At 36.8% G+C, this 24,522-nt stretch overlaps 1 protein-coding gene across 4 annotated transcripts; it reads right to left on the bottom strand.

The window, feature by feature from the left end:
* Positions 1-1,050: 1,050 nt before the first annotated feature.
* On the bottom strand, positions 1,051-17,109 carry RFC3 (replication factor C subunit 3). 4 transcript variants are annotated; one of them, XM_058547995.1, is made up of 9 exons: positions 16,925-17,109; positions 14,302-14,439; positions 11,300-11,367; positions 9,390-9,487; positions 6,639-6,820; positions 5,429-5,565; positions 5,241-5,339; positions 1,572-1,641; positions 1,051-1,344 (listed from the first exon to the last, which is right to left on the bottom strand). In XM_058547995.1, the coding sequence occupies exons 1-9, from the start codon at positions 17,009-17,011 to the stop codon at positions 1,153-1,155; spliced, it is 1,071 nt and encodes a 356-aa protein (XP_058403978.1). In that variant the 5' UTR covers positions 17,012-17,109; the 3' UTR covers positions 1,051-1,152. The 4 variants fall into 4 exon arrangements, with proteins under 4 accessions (XP_058403978.1, XP_058403977.1, XP_058403979.1 ...); XM_058547994.1 differs by lacking the exon at positions 16,925-17,109 and adding an exon at positions 16,688-16,843; XM_058547996.1 differs by lacking the exon at positions 16,925-17,109 and adding an exon at positions 16,037-16,415.
* Positions 17,110-24,522: the final 7,413 nt, after the last annotated feature.

Genomic DNA, 24,522 nt, shown 5'->3' with positions numbered 1-24,522 from the left:
TGTCAATATCCCTCCTAACGTGTAGCCCCCAGGACTGAGACTTCCAGTTGGAGCCTGACTAGTACTCCCCGACGACCCCCAAAAAGACAACCATCATCTCTCTTGACCTAAACAGTTTCCTATATGCCTAAAACTATGTTGGGTGGGTGGGTGGATGTGTGGGTGTGTGTGTGTGTTCAGCTGTGTCTATCAACTAAACATTTCCTGATTGCTTATCACAAACTGCTGGAAGAGCAGGTCTCCCCAATATCTCTATACAGGTAATGTAACTTATTTAAACTTAAAACCTTCTTTTATTTCACTTTGTTGGTTTAGCTTTGTTTGAGTCCCGCTTCCACTGCCCAAAATTACAGAAACTGTTCAGAGCCTGTCACAGAAATTTGTCAAGCAAACTCTTTGTTCCATGAACCAAATTTCTGAATAAAAAATGTACCAAAGGACAGGACCAATGACACAACAGTGCACTTGTTCAAAGAGTAATTCCTATAGTAATATACCTTCGCTCCAAAACTACATGATGTGTATTCACCAGGAATCTCAGGCAGTTAATGAAAACATGCTTTTTTCTTAGTAGCCAACCTAATACCAAATCTGTCACTAAAATAAAAGTTGGATTTCTGCAGTCTCAATAGAAATGGTACCTGCAATTTTCTCCATACCCATACTATTATGTTTCAAAATTAATTCCTATTATTTCCTGCAAAAATATAATTCTTGGTTGAGGGAAAACATGATTAAGGATAATGACTTGCCAAGCAAAGACTTATTTATGTACCTGTGGCCAAAAATGGTCATCTGGAGGATAGAAAATAATCTTTGTTTATGTGTAAATTTCTCCAGCAGGTGAGAGACTGGATGGAAAATAGGAGGATCAACATTGCATACTTGGATAACAATTTTTTTAAGTAAACTAAAATCATGTTCCTGGACTTTAAAATTTCTAGTTGTGTCCTTTCAATATATTTCAAAAGAATAGGACCAATTATTTAACTTAGAGGATAATGACTAATGGTTCACACAGAAATTATTACCAAAAAAACACAAATAAGACATGATTAAGTAAAGTTAGTTTATTTTACCTGCAGCTTTTCCAATATAAACTGAATGTAAATGCTGATACTGAGAAGTATTAGGAAGAATTGCTGATCGATGTCAGAACATCATGCCTTCCAATCCATCCTCCATGAACTTCTTATAAAGTGCCATAAATTTGGCCACAAATGCTTCCAAGTGATAAATGGCTTTGCTACCCAGCTGTAGACGATGTTCATAGTAAGCTGCCATCTGGGCCACTTCCCCTTTCAGTTGTCCATCACAATTATGTAGAAGTTCTGAAAGGAGGCCCTGAAGAAAGATAACTAGTAATTTAAAAAGTAATCATTAAAAAAAAAAATTAGCTGAACAAGCTTTTATTTCTCTCATTCAAAAAAGAAGTAAAAATTAATTAATTAATTAATGGGCTGGATAGAAAGAGGTCACAACGTATCTTAGCACTGCAAAAGCCCTGTGATCACATACCCAAAGTCCAAATTTTATGGTTATAAACAGTTCAAGATCTGAAATCAGGTTACCTTCATTATTATTTCAGGAGGAATACAATGAGTTAGAAGCTCGTATAGTCTGCCACGAACTTCAAGGAGCCTATATAAAACAAAATAATTAATATTTTGTGATAAAAATAAGAGGTAATTTTTCCAAGTACCTAGCATGCTACCTTACTTTATGAATTAGATGATCCAATACAGACATTTTCTTAAATGGTTTATCACGCTCAGGACACACATATAGAAGCTTTTCCTAATTTCAGTTCATTTTTCTAAAAGAATATTTTCAGAACTGTTTTAAAGTCAGACAACATTTATATTCAGGGTTCTTAGTTATATCAAAATATCATGAAAGTACCAGATAAAAATTAAGACCATGAATAGTGAGGGTTGAGCTTATTTACACTATGAATTTTAACACACTTTAATGACATATCAAGTAATATGCTTATTTTTTCTCCAGATAGATGATAGCTAGGACATCTAGAAAACTGTCATGAAAAGATTTAACAATCACTAGTCAACTACACAAGTGAGAAAAGAGATATAAGCATGATATATAATCTAAAGCTACTGCCTCGACTTCAAAGTAAAAAACCAATAAGGCAGGGAAACAAAGTTGTCTTGTCACAGAAGAGGCAGTACAAGAGATTACAGGTAGATACAGAACCAGGCTGCCTAAGTGAATATGAACATGCCAACCTCTGTGAGCCCTTAATTTAGGGCCTTTTCATAACATTTTCAGGAGGGAAAAGGGTGGAGGGAAATATACTTATGACATTTTAAAACAGCAAGAATAAAAGTGACAAAATTATAAATACACATAAAACAATTATTATCTTTATCTCTCTATATATACTTACCTACTCCAAAAGGGAAAATACTGTTCAGAATCTTTACTAAAATAATATCACAGATGTTTCATATTTTAGATCAATCAGGGAAGTTATTTATCAAAGATTTCTTAAACAGAGAAGTTCAGACCCCTTTGCTGGGACTCCAGGAGTATGAAGCTGTGCCACAATAAAACTAAATAAGGTGAAAAAAAGAACTAGCATTTCTTGAACACCTGCCATGTGCAAGACACTGTAACAAATAATTTAACTCAGTCCTCATACCAGCTGTGAGGGAGCATTATCTCCATTTTTTAGATGAAAAAACTAAGGCTCAGATGGTTTAAGTAACCTGACAAAGCTGACCACAGTAGAAGCATGATTTAGGCACAGATCTGTCTCACTCCAAAGCCCATACCCTTCCAATGTCTGCCAAAGCACTTACTTAACCCCATACTCTGTATGAGGTTCACTGCAGTACACTATTCATCACAACACCACTCGCTTTTACTGAAAAGATTTGAAGTTCAGAGAGGTTAAGCCTCCATCAAAACTCGTGCAGTTGAAACAGAATTTTAATTCAAGTCTGACTCCAAAGCCCTTGTTCCCTCTCCGACATGGTAGTCTATCTCAAAAATAAAACCTGATTATTAAAGCATAAAAAAACAGACATAAATGACAGACTGTAGAAAATTATTTTAATAAGTATGCATATAGCTTATTTCTGAAAAGTTAATTCAGGATATATTTGCCTATACAACTGACCTGTAACTACTCTGCATCTCATGCATGTTCACATGCATATCATCTCAGTCTGAGTTCATTTCAAATATGACTTAGCTTCTAACAAATGAATACATTCTACATTTACTATGTCTGAGTCATTATTTCTTGGGAGTTGCAAAAGATAAAGAGTACAAATTCTTCCGTCAGAGAAACATGGTATTCTAGAACTGTCTCTGGCTCTTTCTAACTGAATGTCCCTAAAAACATGACTACCTCCCAAAATATCAGTTTTCTTATCCACAAAATAAATATGGTAATAATACTTTCCTCACAGGACTGTTATGTGAATTAAATGAGATATAGCTTAGGAGCCAACATAATAATTGTTCACTAAATCTTACTTGCTATTCAATTTAGAAAATTATGACTTTTCTAAGAAAGATCAAATAAGAATCAAGACTATAAATATTACAGCAAGACTAAGGGGTCAAAAATCAGAAGCAGTCATTTAGTACTATGTGGACCAATGATTAGAACAACACCAGCCCTCTTAGTATTTCTGGACAGCCCAAGCCTTTCTGGAAAGGAGAGAAATTTCTTTTTACGCAGCACAATGGAATCAATTCCCAAAAAACTGATAGTCTAAACAGGAAGTGGCATCTCTTCTTGAAGAAGTTCATTTATGAGCTGCCAAAACCTGGAAAATTGGAGGAAAGGGTAGTGGCAGCTAGAAGAATTAAGCAAAGCAATAATCAACTCAAGTCTTAAAAATAAATCTAATAACTGTCAAATACTGCAACATCTGTACCTAAACCTCTTAAAAGTAGCAAAGTTCTACTACTACCATTAATTTTTCTTCTTTAAAATTAGAACAAAAACAAGAAAGTCATCTTCAGTGTGGAAATACCCCATGAAAGAAAAAGGCTCCTAAGAAACTCTGTTTGAATTTTATCTCTGTAAGGCTGAGACTTCTTCACTGCTTATAAACATTTTACATAATGGAATGCACACTTTTTCCTGAAGTCAAGGCTCCTTTTCTGAAGAGACTACTTAAAATGTTTGGCACTTTTTGAAAACTATTAATGTCTTCAACTAAAATAACTGAATTATAGGAATTCAAAGCAAACTCTGATGAAATATTAAGTACCCATTATGTATGACTATCTACCTCCACTAACCTATATGGTAGGCAAAGAGAACATTTTATAATTTCCTTTGAAGAATCTCTTATAAAAATAAACATTCCGCAGATGTATTACCCAAAAGGAGAAATACAGCATATTCACCTCAAGATTATTTTCATATAAGCCAGAGAAGCTTACATTTTAGTAGTTGCACTCAGGCTAGTCTGTTTCCTAAAACAATCAACAACCTTCTCTAAAGTCCAGATAGTTTCTCAATTCCGACAGGCAATAAGAGTAGGAGACTGTGTTTCAGCAAGCCGAAGGAACCTTCAGGCTTCCCAAAGGTAGTGGGCCTTAAGACTGTCACTCTTAATTTGGAGAAGCACAGATTGCCCTTCTTAATCAAAATCATCATAAATCAAACAAGTAGTGGTTGAAGTATTTTCAGTACGGTCCTCTACTGAATAGACCCACAGAAGTAAATGGAAACAACTGTGCAGCAAAGGCACCACAAAACACTTCCTAAATACTCATGGCATATACACAATATTATTCTTAACAAAGCCTATCATCATACTTGAGCACAGGGTTTTCTAGTTCTATCACACAATCTCTTTTGTTCTTCATAACAAAGATACAAGTATTCTTGGCAGGGTAATGATAGTATCTTCATTATACAAATGAAGAATCTGAAGCTCTACGATGAAGTTATCTGCTCAAGTCATCTGAGATTCTGAAAGGAAAACAAAAACTTGCAAGATTTGTTTTAATTTATGTGTAAGTTCTGCATTTGTCAATAGCTTAAAAAAAGCCATGATACCACAAACCAACTATTCTGAACCACTAAATTTCTAAAATTAAATCCTACCTTTTCTTCAAAAGTTTAGTATTTAAATTTAAGATTTAATTATAACTTTAAATTGCATGGTGTTAGTATAAAACAGCTAACCTAAAACTCAGAATATCTGTACCATCTCGATCAAACTTTTAAGGTTATCTTTTATACTGGTTACCTTTGTGGAGTCTGCTGACTGACAATAGCATTGGCAGTCTCCCTCAGATACACCTCCCAATCTGTTTCAGGGACTTCTTGATCTGCAGTAAAAGGATATCTACATGACAAAAAGAGAACACAATAAATTAAATGAAGTGTGCTGATGTCCCAAAATGTTTCCTGTCGTAATTGACCCCTTTCACTCACTGTTGCACTCTGCAGGCTTCACACATAAGTAGGGCTTTTCTGAGATTTCTGCAGGACTTCTCTGCAAGTCTATGAGCCAGCTGTGAAGGAAGATTCAAACCTTCCTTCTTGCACACAGTGGATAACACGTGGCAAATCTACAAATAAAATAATTAACAAAAAGGGACAATCCATCAAACAGCATATTGAGACAATTTCTGTTGATACTATCTTTATAGACTCCTTTTTTTTGTCACTACCTTACCCTAACCCATATGCTCCTTTAGCAGGAAGCCAGAGGTCTAGCCTAGCTGTCAGGAAGAGGCAGCAGCTGGCCCTGCAACTGGAGGAAGACCTGATCCCAGCTCCCAGCCTGCCAGCCTCGTGAGGCAACAGGGAGGAGGAGACACAGGGTCCCACAGTTGGTGGCAATGGCACTGCTCACAGGGTTGCCAAGTAGAGCTGCACAGGCTGAATTCTGCATGACTCAGGGGGCGTTATTTGCATGTACTAAGACATGAACAGTGCCCACAGGAGTGGTGGAACCTGGTGGTCCCCCCTGCTTTATAGACTGTTTCAACTGTATTACTCCCCAAATTCTTACAAGCCAAACTTAGAATACAGGTATTCACTCCTCTGCAACTAACACCATGTCACAATATTATCCCTACTTTGCATAAAATTGCCCCAAATCTATTAACAGCAGGAAAGCTGCTTATTGTGAGAAATTAGGATTTTTACTGATAGCCATTAAGAATAATGAAGAAAAAAATTATGTATTATGTTGTTTCAGACTAACTTTGGTCCCTTAACTAGGGACTAGGTATTCCCAAATCATCTTACAAAATCTACTTCCTCCATACTCAAGTCTTCTCCAAAGCCAATTAAATCTGGTTGAGGTAGAAAACACTAAATAACTAGCCCTTAACTAGTTTAGTAAAATTCATAATACCTACTCATTTAAGCTAAGAGATGATTTAAAGAGAACACTTTCTATACATTGGTATCTGGTATTTACTACCATATATACATACATATATATATATGTATGTATATATACATTTGTTTATGCATCTACTGATGGTTAGCATCCAGGCCATAGCTGTTCCTGAATTACTAATACAATTCACTATATTTTTACAAAAAAAAAAAAAAAAACCATGATAGGATGTACACACACTACTCACAGATGCTGAACTGCATTTTTTCTGAAAAGTTTAACATGACTTACATCTTCAATGCTGGGAGCAGGCACACGAACTGCCAGGCACCTACTACGAATAGGTGGTATCACTTTAGATGTAGAATTGCAACACAAGATCAATCTGCAGGTGGACATATACTTTTCCATGGTTCTACGCAAGGCATGTTGAGCATCTTTGGTGAGTTTGTCAACCTCTGTCAATAATACCACTGAGTCAAGGAGAAACAAAACAAATGTTAACTTGAGTATCTATCTCTTTCTCTTCCTCCTCATTATTCAGAGTGAAATCCTAAATAATAAGCCTGATATACTACTCTTCCCTTTGTCAAGGACATACGAAAGTTAGAGGTGTGGTGAGAAAACTTATTTTATTTTTAAAAATTCTATAATCAAACAAGCCTAAGAAACACTAGGCTAAATGAAGTTAAAGAGCTTATTACTATGTTGTAGAATTTATTGCAGCCTTTTTTACATTTATATACACTAAAAATCACCATTTAGAAAGAGGCAGAGACAGTTCCAGACAATCACCAAGACAAGGACGTACTGTGCTGCATTTTCCCCAAATATTTTATCTTAGGAGCACATTTCTGTGGAACACCTTAAACGTTAGCATTCTAAGGAATATACTTTGGAAAGCACTGGCGCAAGAGATGTAGCCAACAAGACAAAAAGACATCTAGTCACTTGTATAGTAAGATTCCACCTGGCAATAGTCAAGGACTGGCCTTAAAGTGTTTCAGGAATAATATGTAGGTAGGGACTAAAGCCAACTGCTGTATTTTTCATTATATTAAATTATTTCTAGAAGATGGCAGTGGTAGCAGTGTAGCATTTGGATGTCTCCCAAAAAACAGCCACAACAACTAAAGATTCTAAGACCCAAGACTCATGGACAACATTTACATCAAAACTAGGTGACAAACTTTACCTAAGACCCTCAAATATTAGCAAATGAGAACGAGCAACTATGGGAGGAACTGGTTGGAATCCACTAGGTTTTTGACAGCCTTTAGAACAGGAGAATCCCAAATCACCCACAAGAGAACACGCTGGAAAGCATCATGCGCCAATTTGAAAACAGTATCCCTAAGGCTCAATTCATGGGTGAGAGCAAATGAACTTTGATGCAATAACGTTTGACAGAGCAGTAAACTGAAAATAACAAAACGAAGCCCCCTTCCGAGACACTGCTCCACACTGAGGAGAAATTCTGGAAATAGAATCTAAATTGAACAGAATAAGAAAAATAAAGACAAGGAGATTAATCCCAAAATCTTATAAAGAGCACACTGAACAAAAAGTACTACAGACCAACTGATACAAAAATAAATCAGTGGTAGGCAGCCTATTTTAAAAATTAACACATCATGACCAAGTGAAGTTTACTCCAGAAATGGAAAGCAATTTCACTAGAAGATCCAGTAATATAATATGGTATTAATAGAACTAAGAAGAAAAATCATAAAACCACATTCATGGATGCAGAAGAAGGATTTGAAAAAATTTACATGTTCATGTTAGAAACATTCAATAAAATAGGAATTGATAAATATTTTCTTATCATGATCAGATATACCTCAGGCCAAAATCCAGCAATTAACTAAATGTGGAAACCCTGAGGTTCTCCTTCCAGTCATAACAAGGATGTCCACTACCTATCTCTGCTACTATTAAACATTATATTGGAGGTGCTAGCAAACAGTTAGATAAGAGAAAGTATATAAAGCCATACAAATTGGAGAGGAAGAGGAAAAATTATCTCTATTGACAGATGATATGAATGTATATCCGAAAAACCAAAAGAAACAACGGAAAGGCTATTACAAACAACAAGAGAATTTAACAACATAGTAGGATATAAATTAAGGTATAAACATCAATAGCTGTCATATATGTAAACAAAAAAGAATAAATAAGACTCCATTTATAGTGGCAAAAAATAAATAAGTAAACGTAAATTTATTTTGAAATACAGAGAATCAAGTGCAAAGATAAGAAATAGGCTAGAATATGCACAGGCAATTCACAAACAGTAAAATGAGCAATGATCAAAAGAAAAATTATCACATTCACTAAAGAAAAAATACAAACAATTTTCTCCAACTGACAAAGATTAAAAATAATTATCCGGTGTTGATAAATGTTGGGGAGAAATGGGTACTCCCAAACACTGCTGGTGGTAGTATAAATCTATACTCTCTTTCAGATGAAGAATTTGGCAAACTATACCAAAATGTTAAATGCTGGCATATTTATCATCACAAAATCTTCAGTTAAAATGTAGGCATACATAAATAATACTAGAAGGTATTGAGAAAAACATTAACAGTAACTGTCTCTGGATGGTGGGATTATAGTTGATTTTAATTTTCTTTTTATTTAAATATTTGATAATGAATGTATAACTTTGGTCCTAAGAACAGTTATCTTTAAGTCCTAAGAACAGTTATCTTTAAATAATGCAATTTCTTATTTTTAATTAAGCGTTTTCACTACTCATCTAGTTCTAAAATAACATACGGGTGGCACAAATAGTCCTCTTTGCACCAAAATTCAATTCCATTAGACTATAAACTCCCATGAGCACAGAGTTCATGCCTCTTTTATTCATTTTTATATCCAAAAAAAAAGGTAGCATAATGCTTGGCATAGAAAAACAGGTTAATAAATATTTGCTAAATGGATGGAATTTACATTTCCCACTACATTTTCTCTTATACTCACTGCTTACAATTTAAGTGTCTGCCTCATTAAAAAAATCCTTTTATCACATACCTTTAAAATCTCTTTGAGAATTTGTTTCAAGTTGCTGTGATTGTGCTACTGTTTTCAACATCTCCTGAATTACTACCCGGTCACTATTTCCAGCATCACTTTACAAAAGAAAAATGATGGTAAATATACACATAAATATTTAGAAAGTATCATGCCTTTATTCTTAATCTGTTATTATTAGAAAAATGTTACAGATCTTAAGTGGTTAAAATTTTAATCAAAATTAGTAACACCTAATTACATTCACAAACCTTTAAAAGTGAAGTATTTTAGGGTCATTTAAATACTAACAATATTCCAGTACTCAATTACAATGTGATTAATATCACTGAAAACACTAAACATGTTCTTATATTAAGTTTACAGTTACTTAAAAAGAGTAATAACTAATAATTAAGTTTATCAAATACTTTGACACTTCTGTACCCACTATAGTTAATAACTAGTTACAGCTAATTTAATATAAGAATATATTATATTCTCAAAATATAAAAATAACTCTTTGAAACAAATGTAATCTCTATTCCTCTTCCCCATCACCAAAATAGCAAAGGCCTGAGAGAGAAACAAGCCTAGTCAAGTCTGCTCCCAACACTAGCATCAAGCTGATTCAGGGTCTAAGCAAGAGGATGGGATAAGCAAATGGTGTCTAAGATACAAAGTCAGATCTCTGTAAGCTGTTGACTTCTTATAGGCATTACCTGTCATTTATGCCCACATCATTGCTTTACCACTTAAGTCATGCACCTCACAGACCAACATAAATCACCTGGTTAATTCAGGCTGAATGTCAAACACCTGAAAAACAATCAGCTTTATCTTTAATTGGCTATTCTTGCTACAGAGGAACTCACAATGAGAAAAAGAGGGCAAAGCGATCAGCTTTAGTTTATTTTCCCAAACAGCCATTAAGTCTTTCTCAATTCACTACTATCAGATCAACATACCTGGAGTGTTCCTTTCCTAGTCAAGAATCCAAAACATTTCCCTTTTATCTATGGAATTAACACTCTCTCTACTTTTATGATCAGACCTTTTCCCATCAACCTTATTTCTCTTAATTTTCTTTGACATATCTAGGGAAAATAATGATACCTGTCTGTTATGAAAACTAAATATAATAATCCACGTAAAGCTTTTCACACAGTGCCTGCTACTGAATACACATTAGCTTACAATTCTATTCCTCCTGCTCCATTCAGTCTTGAAATGGATATTTATTCTCGTCTCTATGCCATTGCCCATAAAGCTGCCTTTGCCTGAAGATATGCTTGATTCTGTTCTTCAAAAACATGTCCCATAGAACCCTGAAGGTTTAGCCAACTTTGCCCCCAACACAATCATTTCTACACCATTTAGTCTAAGCATTACTTAAATGCTGTGGCATGAGTTTTCAACGTGCCTCCCAACAAGATCCTAATCTTACTATCTCATGATAGATAATATAGACATTGGTTGGTGGACTATTATAATACCCTCTAATCAAGAAACAAAGGAAATGGCAAAGAAAGATCTGATCATCCAAATTCACTTTCTGAAATATTCACTCCAGACTTTACAAGCTTTTTAAACACACTTTGCTCAGCAGTTCTGAGTCAATATAATTTAACAAAAAATTACTGACTATGCAACATACTTTGCGTAAAACATTGAACTCTGTAGAGCAAGAAAACTTAATTAAAATTATTTGACTCGGGGGTCTCAGAGAGAAGGGAAAGTGGTTCTGGGGAGAAGGGAAAGAAGGTTCTAGGCTCCCTATTCACACAGGGCAGCTTCATTTTGATCTGTTTTATATACTGCGTTTCCATACATGATTTTATTTCAAGAAAGGGTTCTGCTCTTTAAAAAAAAAAAAAAAGTCTGAACACCACTATTCTAAAAATGCTTATTTCTATATAATTGCAACTTACCTGGGATTAACTTCAAGGTGGTAATTGCTTGCAATAGTGCTAATTTCAATTTTCTTTTTAGATGGAGTCTGTGGACAAAGAAAACATTTTTTTAACATTTATTTATTGGCTATTTCTCCTCTTTTCTGTATTTCATTGTTTTTTAATTATATAAACAATTTATACTTACTAAAAAAAAACTTTCGATACACCACTAATGTTTTAACTTCATTAATCCCATTCTTTTCTTAATGTGCAGATAAATGTCTTTATATAAATCGGGTCATATCACACATCATGTTTTTATTGTGATTACTTTGCTCCTTTACCTCCAGAAATCTCCGAACCATCCCCAGTTATCAGCAGATTATCACTGTAAACAATCTGTGTATGTCCTGTCAGTCTTTTCCATGATAACACACAAAAATAAACACACACAAATATATTTCCATATGTTTATATGGAGTTTCTTGTAAAAAATAGAAAAAGAGGAATCATATATATTTCTCCGTGTTTTGCTTTTCCTACTTAACAATACATCTAGGCAATCCCTCTCAGACAACTGGTATAGGGTGTTATAGCTGCTTATCAACCTATAACATGGATGTCCCAAAGCCAGTCATACAGATGGGCATTTTGCTTCTCGCTTTTTGCCATCTCAATTCCACAATTAACATCCTTGTACACACATCTCATGCACTGCTTTCATTTCTATGTAATAGATTCTCAATAAATGATTTGCTGAAGATAGTACGTTTTCTAAACTTTTATATGTATGTGTGTGTGTATGTATAACCAGCCTGCTTTCCAAAAAAACCTAACAACTCACTTTCCCACTGGCAATGAATACTCTTCGCCAATGTTCCCCACCTGTAGTAGGTTTTACCATGCCTTCAATTTTTGCCAATTTTATGAGTATATAATACACTCACACTGCTTCTCCTCGAGTATCACAAAAGTTAAACATCTTTGCATATGTTTATTAGCCATTTATATTTCTCTCCTGTGATTTTTTATTCAATTTTCTACCAGGCTGTCTTTCCATTGTCATTTTGTAAAATCTTTCATCTAACACACTCCTTTCAAATATTTTTTGACAATCTCATTTTTCTATTGATTTTATGTGTTATCTTCTGTCATACAAACTTTTAAAATTCAATATACCCAAGTATATATTTTTTCTTCCACAGCTTCCATGTTTTCTATTAAAAGGTATTCTTGATCCACAGGTGTTCATATAGTCTAAGAAATTTTATTTTAAGAAATTTAGTGTTTCATTTTAACATGTAAGTCTTTAATTCATCTGGAATTTATCTTTATAAATTATGTGTTAAGAGATTCAACTTTATTTTCTTCTGGGTAGATAACCAGTAATGCTAGCACGTTTTGGTGACTCATCCTTTTCCTACCGATTTGAAATAGATCCTTTGTCATATTTCTGGGCTCTCTATTCAGTTCCACTGATCTAATTCTTTATTCCCGTGCCAATACAATATTGTTCTGATTACAGTAGCCATACAATATGACTTAATATCTGGTAACACAAGTCCCACTTCACAAAATCTTTTCCAAAATTACTTTAGCTAGTCTCAGAAACGTATTCTTCCATATGTACTTTAAGATCATTTCATATAATTAAAAAGTTGGGGGGCTGGCCTGGTGGCGTAGTGGTTAAGTTCATGCACTCTACTTTGGTGGCATGGAGTTGACAGGTTTGGACCCCAGGTGCGGACCTACACACCACTCATCAAGCCCTGCTGTGGCAGTGTCCCACATACAACAAATAGAGGAAGATTGGCACAGATGTTAGCTCAGGGCCAATCTTCCTCAGCAAAAGAGAGGATTGGCAACAGATGTTAGCTCAGGGCCAATCTTCCTCACCAAAAAAAATTTTTTTAAAAAAGTTGGATTTTAATTGGGATTTCATTGAAATTTATACTGTAACTTGGGAAGAACAGATATTTTTAAATATTAAGCCTCCCATCTAAGAACATGCTGCATCCTTCCAGTTGATCAGCTCTTGTTTTTTGTTCTTTTATAAGATATTACAGTTTTCTTCCCACAGATCCCACATCTTTCTTCTTAAATTTGTCCCTGCACCTTTTATAGGAATTTCCACCAGGATGTACCACCAACACCTCAGATTCAATGTGTCTAAATACAAGCTAATCCACATTAACCGAAAATCCATTTATTCTCCTAAAGATTCTAACAGCACTACCTACCATCCAGTCACTCAGCATGCCATTTTTTTCAGTGCCTAATATGTATAAGACACTACACCAGGGGCTGTGAAGAATATGAAAATGAATATGACATGTTCCTTACAAAATTTTGAAACAATCTTATCAAATAGAAGATGTATAAACAACTATAATCAAGGCAAAATAAAGTTAAGTACTCTAAAAAGTATAAACTATAGGCTGTAGAAGGAAAAATTAATTCTAACAGGGTTGGCGGGCACTTCTGAGATGACATATTTCAGCTAGATCTCAAACATCATCTCTAAGGAAAGAGTATGAAAATGCATTGCATGGTATGAGGCTGGAAAGCTCAGCCAGGGCAAGATCATGGGAACTCGGAACATCCCAGAGGCTCAAACCTTCTTTCCCAGTGAGTGAGTTGCCCAATCTTTACCAAGGTGCCTGATGCCACATTTAAAATTTTTCTCATTCACTTTCCATACCCCCTATTGTTCTCAGAACAACGAACTTTAGAAACTTGAGTTCTAGCTCCAGCCAAGCCACTGATTTACTAGGTAATCTGAAATAAATCCCACCACCTACACTTTACCCAAAATCTCCTGTTGCTCATATTTCCTCTCTAACACAACTGACTTTGGTCTAGTTTTAATATTTAGGTCTATAAATCAGTAGCTCTCAATCCTGTGCACCAGAATTACCTATGAAATTCTTACTTAAATCATACATTGGGCAGCAATGGTAAGGGGTGTGTGGCATATATAATGAGGATTGAAAATGCCTGCCATAAATATTCACAGGGCCTCAAAGTGAAATGCTTACTGTGATGGTCTGATGTTCAATTCTCAATTTTTCCACTCCAACACCATAAAGTTCACGTAAAATACACATAATTCTTGTCTTTTTTCCAGCACCTGACGGTCCATACACTAACAGATGAGGAAAGTCACCACACTGCACCTGGAAAATAAAGAACGAGGCATTTTCCCTAGTCAAACAAGTGTTCTAGGTAGAATTAAACTACTTTTTAAGTATCAAATATTTTGTGTGTCTACCTATGAACTTCAAACATATATGTGTATGTGCATATATATACAAAGAGACAGATTTTTCTTTAATTAGCTCTGAAATGTTGATTATTCTCCTGGCATAAATTTTATATAACTTATATACCTAGTATAGTACATGCAGGACACAACACTATGTGCTAGAAAGCAAGAACTCCCAAACCTGGCTAACTGTCAGAAAAGCCTAGAGAACTTTTTAAAATAAAAACACTGATTGATTACTGGTCACCATCCATGAGATTATGACTCCGTAACTGAGATTGATGTCTGTCTTAGTTTGAGCTTCTACAAACAGTCCTTATGATAAAAAACAAATGAGTGCATCTCATTTATTTAGGAGGTAAATGAAAACTTTGTAATGGAGCAGAAAAGTAAAACAAGGAAAGCAAAGCAGCCAACAAGAGTATGTTATGAACTTAAATACCACTCTGGGCACCTGGGGCTTGATCCTGCGGGGACACTCTTAAAGTCAGTAAAAAAATACCCTATGGAATTAACCCACCCAAGGGGTGGGAAAGCTGGAGTATGATATGCTCTCATCAATCCATTGGGGATAGGGGGAAAGAGAAGGCATTAATTTCCAGGCATTTCAAGTCTGCTTAGGGGTGTCAGCAAGAGAAAGCCTTCAGGAAGCGCAGATGCAGGGAGTTGGAAGTCAGTCTGTGTGCACTTACGAGTTAAGAGCAAGGGGATGGGGTAGGGCACTGACAGCGCTGCCTTGCAGTACAAGCTTCCCAGGTGACTGTGACCATTGGTCAGGTTTGGGAATCAGTGCATTGAAGGCTATGAGGATGACGAGAACACAGACCTTACCTTCAGGTGCATAAAATCTTGTGGCGCCACAGTTTTGTAAATAACCATTATAGAAAAAAAGAATGAGGGTCTTAAAAGAAGTGCTTATTACAGTGAATTTCAATACTTTCTAAACTCATCTATCTCTGGCACTGAAAAAAAGAAAAGAGTCTCCAGGAAAGGACTATTCACCTAATACAGTACATGGAAAATAGTAGGTGCTCCACGAATACTTACTGCCTTCGTTTTTAAAACTTCAATCTCCCCAAAAATAAAAGGTATGCTTTAAATGTCTCATAGTTTTATTAAGTTGTAAATTCAACACTAAACAGGTGAACATTTTTGAAAAGCAAATCTGTTAACACATAAGACCAGTATATTAAATTTTCATCCAAAATATTTATTCCAAATTCTGTACAACAAAAAAATGGGCATAGAAAGTAAAATAAAATGTATCCTATGACTAAGAAAGGTGAAGTCAAAGCTATTGTAGGAAAACGCAATTTGTCTATAAATGAAGTATACAGCTGTAATAGACTTATTTTAAATTAGTATAGGTGAAATACCAATAATTAATGAAGAGAACTAGAAAAAAACCCTTCAATCTCACAACACTATCAACTTTTCTATCGCCTTTCATACATAAGGATAGAAGGATAGATATTTTTCATTTTTAAATAATACTTAGCAAATAGTACCTGTAAATCTGAAAAAGGTGGGTGTGGGAAGACCAGAGTGCTGAGCAAAAATACTTCCATCAGCATATGGTACTTTTAGGCCCTTAAAAGGAGCGGATAAACAGCTTCCCAAGACACTAAATTTTTCTCCTCCAGACCCTTCTTACCTCTCCATTCCCTACAAGATTCAGTTTGCTTTTCACAAAACATTGCCGTTAGACACTTTTATCAACTACAACAAAAAAAACAGGCATCAAGATGGGGAAAAGAAAAAAAATCTTCCATAAGGAATTAAACTCAGGGACAACCTAACACAACCTGTTTTAGAATTAGAAACGACTTTAGGAATTAATAAATCCGATACCTTCCTTTTTGTAAATGAGGGCAATGACACCAAGAATTTTAAGTAAGCCTGTTAAGTCAGTCAGACGATGTCAATTCCCTACTCAAAACCCTCCGACGGCCTCTCATCTCACCAAGGATCTACTGGATCCGCACTCCCCTCCCCCCCCCCCCACACACACGCTCCCCCATTTCCTATTACTCTGCCCGCCGGCGCGCTACTATCTAGCTCCACTGGGCTTCTGGAGGCTCCTAGAATAGGCTGTGCACACTCCTGCCTCGGGCATTTTGCACTTGCCCTTCCCCCTTCCCGGCCCACTCTTCCCTCGCCTTTTGTATTGAGGGCTTTCTCACTGCCTTCACGTCCCGGCTCAGACGACAATTCTCAGTGAGACTTTTCTCGTTTACAAGCAAAACCCGCACCCCCACATTCTCTCCCCGTTCCCCGTTTTTCTTTTCTCCAGCATCCATCACGTTCTGAGGGGGGAGGGCGACGCACCGCTCCTCACGGGCCCGAAACCCCCGCGCAGGGGACCTCCCCTTTGCCCGCCCGTTCCGCTGACTCACCAGGTTGCGCAGCTGGGCCGCCTGCTCCTTGTGATAGTCCAGCCGCCCCAAGGAGCAGGGCCGGTATTTGTCCACCCAGAGGCTCATGTCGGCTCGAGTTCCCGGGGCTCCACACTTGAAAGTCCCGCGCGCGCGCTCGCGCTCTCCACCCGAACGCGGAGACGACTTCTCCCGCGAGCTCCAAATCTCGTGACGTCACTACCGGCCGCGGTCGCGTAAACGACTGCAGGACGGAAAGACTACGGAAGCGTAGCGCGGACAGATTTAGCCGCGGCGTCGGTAACGCCCAGTCTTAACGGTCATTGTTTTATTTGATCATTTTCTTTCTGTTCTCACCCCGTGATACTCCAGGAATTATTAAGCAAAATTGGAAATTTGACCCTGATTGTCTAGACGTCAAATCTGTGTACCTCAGAGAAGCCACCCTCGTCGATTCATTCCGTTCGTTCATTCATTCAGCCAGTCAGCCTTTCGTTCTACAGAAACCTGCGAAATATTTACTGTGTGGAGCCTGTTCCTGGCACTAGAATATATCCGGCTTGGGGCTTTTCTCACTTGGCAGGCACCCAGTAAATCTTTATTGAATTAATTGCTAAAAATAATATCTAATCTTCGCTGTCTTTCCTTATCTCCATGCCTCAAGATTTCCACTGGATTGAAAGCAAAAGAATCTAAAGGTTATGAAAAACTACAGAAATGCGGCCCCTCAAACTACACCTCTCAAATGCACTTTTCTAATTGTACATAATAGTAATTCCTTATTTAATTTATGCTTTTATTTTACATGTTATTCAGAATCTAAATGCTGTCATTTGATTGCAAGTTGTCACAGGACAGGAATTGATTTCCAAATGTTTAATAACCTTCTATAAAGGTCCCTCCCACATTTATTTGTCAAACAAGAATTTATTTTACTCTTTTATGAATCATCATATTTACTGAATTATTCCTGTGGGCAAAGATATCCTGTGACCACAATTAATAAGGAGATTGTATCTCATCCCTGTTCTCAAGAAACTTTCTGAAACAAGCCTAGGAGACTTCTACCTCCAGGCCTTTGCACTTAACTATTTCCGCTTCCTGGAACGCTTTTGTCTGTGTCAACAAAGCTGGGTCCCTCACTTCCTTCAGGGTGCTTGCTCAAAGTCATCTCTTCAGTGAGGCTTCCCTGACCACTCTATTTAATACTGCAATCTCCACACTCCCTATGCTTCTCCCCTGTTGAATTCGGATGGAGGGAAAAGTGTTTGAAATTAGAAGGTAAAGGAAATCAGAAGCGAAAGTACTGAAGTGTCATCTTTGTGGATACTAGAATCAAGAAAAATAATAATGGAAATAATTACTCAGAAGAAAATGAACCAGGTGCTAAAATGATCAATGAATTAACATTAGTGACAATGAGCATGACAGGCAACTTCAAAAAGGAGGAGGAGTGGAGAGAGGAGTCTGAAGACATGTTTCAAAGTTGCCAGAGGTTCTAAAGGAGAAATGGTGTGACAGGGACAACGATACACAGGAAAGACACTTAGCTCACCTAGGGTTGCCAGATTTCACAAATGAAAACACAGGAGGCCCAGTTAAATTTGAATTTCAGATAACTTTTTAGTAAGTAACTCCATGCAATATTTGCAGTAATGTTGCATGGTCATACTTATACAAATATACATGTATTACTGTTTATCTGAAATTAAAATCTAATTGGATGTTCTGTATTTTATCTGGCAATCCTACTCCAGACCCTTGAATACAGAGGATGTGAGAGATGGCTGCAGAGGAAGTAGCATCCTCAGGGGACAGCCAGAACGTGAAAGAAGTGTTCAGAGAAGACAGTATGAATATAAAGCAGTGGCCAGCAAACCGCAGCTCCAATCACTTAATGACTCAGGTTCCTCGGCTCAAAATGTGGTTAATGAAACTTGCTTTACATGGCTCATTTGAGGATTAAGTGAGGTAATGTAAACACCTACCACAGAGAAGGCCCTCAATAATTAGTAGTTATGTTTTATTAAGAAGAGACATACATGAATGTATGTATGAATGAGGGGACATGAATACAGAGATGGTAAGAACACACCAAGGTTAAATCTGCACTGAGGTCAGCTGAACAAAAATGATAAAGCTGTCATCTTGTACCTGTAACTGAGGGCTATGAAGAACCAACCAAACCTTCCACAGGCCCTCAAGATGAAGGATCGTGTTATCCGGGCTCTTTTGCTCCTAACCCTTGGCAGTTCATCCCAGTGCACTTTACTGGGGCAGATCTGTAATCGGTTCTCACCAGAATCAGGAGTAAGTTTCTTCTCTAGGCTGGATCTAATTTTAGTCATTTAAAGAAAAATAATGAGGCAGAAATTTCATGATTTCAAGAGGCCAAGAGACTTGTTAAGAGTGTATGTGTTGTCAACGTAAAAAATAAATTGGCCAGTTGTTTTACCACAAAACGAGTTTTTCCGGGAACAACCAAAAGAATTGCAATTCAGGATATGCACACTATGGCGGACCATTGGCAAATCCAGAGAAACACAGGAAAGGGTTTGGTGTTATAGAGGAGAAAGGGGAGTTGGGAGGGGCTGTAATAAACAAAAAGTCCATTGGAGGAAACTGGGACTTCTCATTGGCCGTGTTGCTACCTCTGTCATTGACTGGGCTATTGCTGGTTGGGAAGAGAAATCTTCCTTCCTCCAGCTGGGTAGTAGAGTAGAAAACACCTTCCTGTCAGAGATGCAAGCCTATGTCTCTGTCTTTTCCTGGAATGATTGACTGTATGAAAGGGTATGTGAGCTCCACTACAGGCCTTCACCACTCCAATTTAGTTGAGGTTTCTTTTAACTTCACAGTGTAATTTTACTTCCTCTTTATTCTCTATTCAAAACAATATTTAAAAAAAAAAAAAGTGATCACTTTGTCTTTACCCCCATGCTCGTGAGTTTTCTTTTTTAATGTGTCTGAGCATATTTGGACCTTCCTTTTCAGAGAGCGTAACTAGAAAAATTTACCAGCATACTGGCCTCTATTTAAAAGTGAGACAGTGTTCTGGCCCTTTTTCTTATCCTTTATTCTCTGATTGGTAGTGATCAATTATAATTGGTAATTATATTCATAGCGTCAATTATAATTCCATTCTCTTATTTGAGGCAGGACCAACAGGCAGATCCTTCTCTGCACTTTAGAAATAACATTAAATAGTAAGCTGGAAAAAATTTTAAACAGAGATTACTCACAGGAGCTTTATATAATGTCACATTTCATTGTGGCAATTTTGTGGCAATAATGTGAAATTTATCTTTCTGAAATAAGTGAGCATAGACCTTGGTGCAAATAACTTGAGAACAATAGTTTAAAACTCACAAAGGGAGAGAAGACATGTAAAATTCGTGGTGAATTGTGGCAGAGACAATGCTCTGTATTCACCAAATCTCTTTCCTGCTCCTCCTGAGTACACAGTACTTTCTCCAGCATCCTCTGTGGAGTTAGTGGAATCATATGACTGAGTCTGGCCAATGGAAAGTAGGCTGCTGTGATGGGCACCATTTCCAGCCTATAATATTGAAACTCCTGGGTGCTTCTCCACACCTTGTTCCCTCATTCTCCGTTTGATGCAGAGAACCCAGAGGAGGGCTCTGAGGTTCTAGGGGATAGTTGAGGCCCTAGATGGATGGACGCTGGGTCCCTGCATCTTAGCCTGGGTTGCTCCACCCCTTCCTGAAAGCAGAGCAGGTAATTTATTTGGGAGATGATCACATGGATCAGCAATGAGGGACTGAGGAAAGTGAAACAGGGGAGGAAGTAATCCAAAGCAAGGGGGTGTTAGCAAGATCACCTCTGTGGGCATTTGGGGCTTGATGGCTCTGGGGACTTTTTGAGGAATGTACAGAATATTTCTTTGAATTGTCTATCAAGGGGGGATGGGGAGAAACACTCATCCACCAGCTCCCATACCCTGTTGGTTGAGGATTTCCCTTGAGAGTGGTAATCCTCAACACATATCTAGTTCTGTGCTGAGCCTGTGTGCTGAGCAGGCTCTGTCAGTGCCCATGCTACCAAAGCCTAACAATTCCACCATTTTTTCTTGTCCGTTATCCATTTCCTTATCCATTTATTCTCCCATTTTCCAAGAGAACAGATAATAATGGGCTTGTACTTTTCATATTAAATTTGCACACAGTCTTAAAATATCCCAAGATATTAAAGACTGAATTTTTATAAAGATAATTACAACAGAAATAATAGCCATAATTTATCGGAGACATTGACGCATAGCAGAGAAGTATTTTTCACCTAAAAAGCAAAATAGCACTTCATTAAAATGCCAAGCATTCTCAAGTTGAGTGGGGAGGCAGACAGTTCTTTGGCTGGTGCCCCTTTGCCCTTTGCAGTTGACAGGTGCATTGCTTCAAAAAGGAAATCCAGGAAATCAAAGACTGTGGGCACATTATATGTCAAGGGCCACTTCAGCCAATTGTCACCGGTCAGGAATATGTGCTTACTGGATGACCTCTATTGCTAGAGTAAATTTTGTTCTAATTTTATTTTATTTTTAATACAAAAATTGTTTTCCTTCTAAATGTGTATTTTCTTTTTCTTCTGGTGAATCTATTGATTACATTGCAATGAAAAGAGGAGGATCCCCTGAAATAATGTATTACAAAAATGAAGGCAGAGTACAGCCATGGTGCACCACAACGTAGGTTTTCTTGGTCATGTGAGGTACTTTTGTTCATGACCTAAGTGTGCTAGATAGATTTCTGAGTCTGCTGGGTGTGAACTGGCACTGCTGGTGTCCCTGGCTCTGAGGAGCGTCTCAGGACAACAGATATTGGTAGTGGACAATGGAAATGTGGGTGCCATGAATCAGAGAGCATGAAACGTCTTCCTCCCCTGCTCTCTGAGCCATGGGACAATGCAACACCACCCATACAACAGGAGTCAGAGCACGAGATTCAGATCTGTGCCTGGATGGAAGTGACTGGAGGGTAGGAGCAGCTGACACCACGAGGTGCTTTTATAGTCAATCTGACATGTATTGTTATTTATGTTTTTATATATGTATATATCTGCATAATCACAATCCAGATCAAGATATAGAACATTTCCACGACCCTAGAAGGCTCTTTCATGCCCTTCCCATTCAAATAGCCCGCAGAGTAGCCACTAGTCTAATTGCTATCATCATATATTATTTTCTCTGTTCTTAATCTTCATGTAAATGAAATCATATAGTATATTTTCTTTTGTGTCTGACTTCTTTTACTCATTATATGTCTGAGAAATTCATCCACTTGTTATATGTAGCAATAGGTTGTACCTATTTTTATTACAGTGTAGTATTCCATTGTATTAATATCAGGACAGGCTTCATGGGAATGTCACCTGTGCGGTGCCATGTAGCCTCTTGTTTGGTTTAATGCTCTGCTATTGCCATCTTGAAGTTCTTAATAATTTCTTAACAAGGCACCTGCATATTCTTTTTGCACTGGGCTCCGTAAATTATTTAGCCAGTCCTGATCAATATATCTCAATTTATTTATTTATTGTACTGTTGATGGACATTTGGGTTGTTTCCATGTTTTGGCTACTAAGAAGAATATTGCTGAATATTCTTGTACATGTTTTTGAGATATATACTAATTTCTATTGGATACATACATCTAGCAATTAAATTCCTGGGTGATAAGGATAGGCATAAATTCAGTTGCAGTAGATCCTGACAAGAGTTTTCCAAAATATTTGCACCAGTTTACATACCCACCAGCAAGGAACGAAAGTTACATATTTCACATCCTTCCTAAAAAGCATCTTTTTCATTGTGGTAAAATATACATAACATAAAATTTACCATTTGAACCATTTTTAAGTGTACAGTTCAATAGGATTAAGTACATTCATGTTGTTATGTAACCATCACCACCATTCAACTCCAGAAATTTTTCATCATCCCAATCTGGAACTCTGCACCTATTAAACAGTAACTCCCAATGTTGGTAATCCCCAGGCTCTGGCAACCACCATTCTACTTTCTGTCCACTATGAATTTGACTAGTCTAGTTACCTTTATAAGTGGAGCCATATAATATTTGTGCTACTGTGTCTGGTTTTACTTCACTTACTATATGTTGTAATATGTATCAGAACTTAATTTCTTTCAAGGCTGACTATTCCATTGTATATACCACATATACATTTTTGTGTACCATAATTTATTTATCCATTTATCTGTCAACAGACATTTGGCTTGTTTCTATCTTTTGGCCTTTGTGAATAATGCTGCTACGAGCATTGGTATACAAATATCTGTTCAAGCTCCTGATTTCAATTCTTTGGGGTATATACCCAGAAGTGGAATTGCTATATCATGCAATAATTCTATGTTTAATTTTTTAAGTAATTACCATCCTGTTTTTCATGGCAGCTGCACCATTTTACATTCCCAGCAATGCACAGAGGTTACAATGTCTCAATATCCTCACCAACCAGCAAGCCTTTTGAATTTTAGCCCTTCTGGTCAGTTTGTAGAAGAATCTCTTTTACGGTTTTAATTACCCCAACGATTAATGATGTTGAGCATTTTATCATGTGCCTATTGGTGATCAGAATATTCTTTTGTAAAGTGCCTATTTAAGTCTTTTTGCCAATTTTTTATTGGATTGTCTCTCTTATTGGTTTGTTTCTTTTCAAACATATGTATTGTAAATATCTCTTTCCTAGGTGTGGTTTGGCTTTGAACTCTATTAATGGTTTCTTTTGATGAACAGAAGTTCTTCATTTTAATGTAGCCTGGTACATACTATTTTAAAAGATCTTTACCTACTCCAAAGGAATGAAGATATTCTCCTGTGGGTTTTTTTAAGCTTTATTGTTTAATTTTCGTATTTAGATTTTATATTCACTGGAATTGATTATCTTGCGTGGTGTATGACATAAGGGTCATGATACATTTTTTTCCATGTGGATATCCAGTTATGCCCACATTCTTTATAGAAAGGCCTTTCTCCACTGCACTGCAGGCTCACCTGGCCAAAATCAGATGACCATATATATGTGGAGATGACCATATATATGTGGATTTGTTTCTGAACTCCATCGTCTGCACCATTGGTCTATCTGTCTATCCAGGCATAGATACCATGCTGTCTTGATTACTATAGCTTTTTAATAGGTCTTGGTTTCTGGTAGTTTGACTCTTTTTGTTCTTCTTATTCAAGGTTGCCTTTGCCAGTGTTTGGCCTTTGTGTTTTCATATAAATGTGAGAAGCAGCTTGTCAATTTTGCAAAAATCCTGGCTGAGATTCTGTTTGGAATTACAGACATTTAAGTTCATATTACTAGTTACAGGCATTTAAGTCCATATTTTAACATCGTGTATTTCATCTTGTTGGTCTTGGAAATCATAAAATATAAATTGTTCCACTTGAGAACATTACAAATCTGTCACCCATTTTACTCAAGCCTTTATATATGCAGCTGAAATTTCAAAAGCGAAAAAAGCACTTTTTTCTGCATAATTTAACTGTGATATATATTTAACACATCTTCAATTGCCCTTGCTACGTTCTTGAAAGGTAATATATTAAAACAAAATAGTCACTCATAGATGTTAA

Source organism: Diceros bicornis, chromosome 9 (assembly GCF_020826845.1).
Source record: "Diceros bicornis minor isolate mBicDic1 chromosome 9, mDicBic1.mat.cur, whole genome shotgun sequence".
In the NCBI taxonomy this organism is placed as follows: Eukaryota; Metazoa; Chordata; class Mammalia; order Perissodactyla; family Rhinocerotidae; genus Diceros; species Diceros bicornis.
This window is presented reverse-complemented; position numbering and strand designations above follow the sequence as displayed.

Bases quoted from the DNA above. Each gene is read 5' to 3' on its own strand.
- RFC3 (XM_058547994.1), bottom strand. From the start codon at position 16,828: ATGGATGCTGGAGAAAAGAAAAACGGGGAACGGGGAGAGAATGTGGGG. The intron at 14,440-16,687 runs GCGAGGGAAGAG...TTTATTTTCCAG, and splicing joins GAAAGCCCTCAATACAAAAG to GTGCAGTGTGGTGACTTTCC. The intron at 11,368-14,301 runs GTAAGCATTTCA...CTTTGTCCACAG, and splicing joins TTGAACATCAGACCATCACA to ACTCCATCTAAAAAGAAAAT.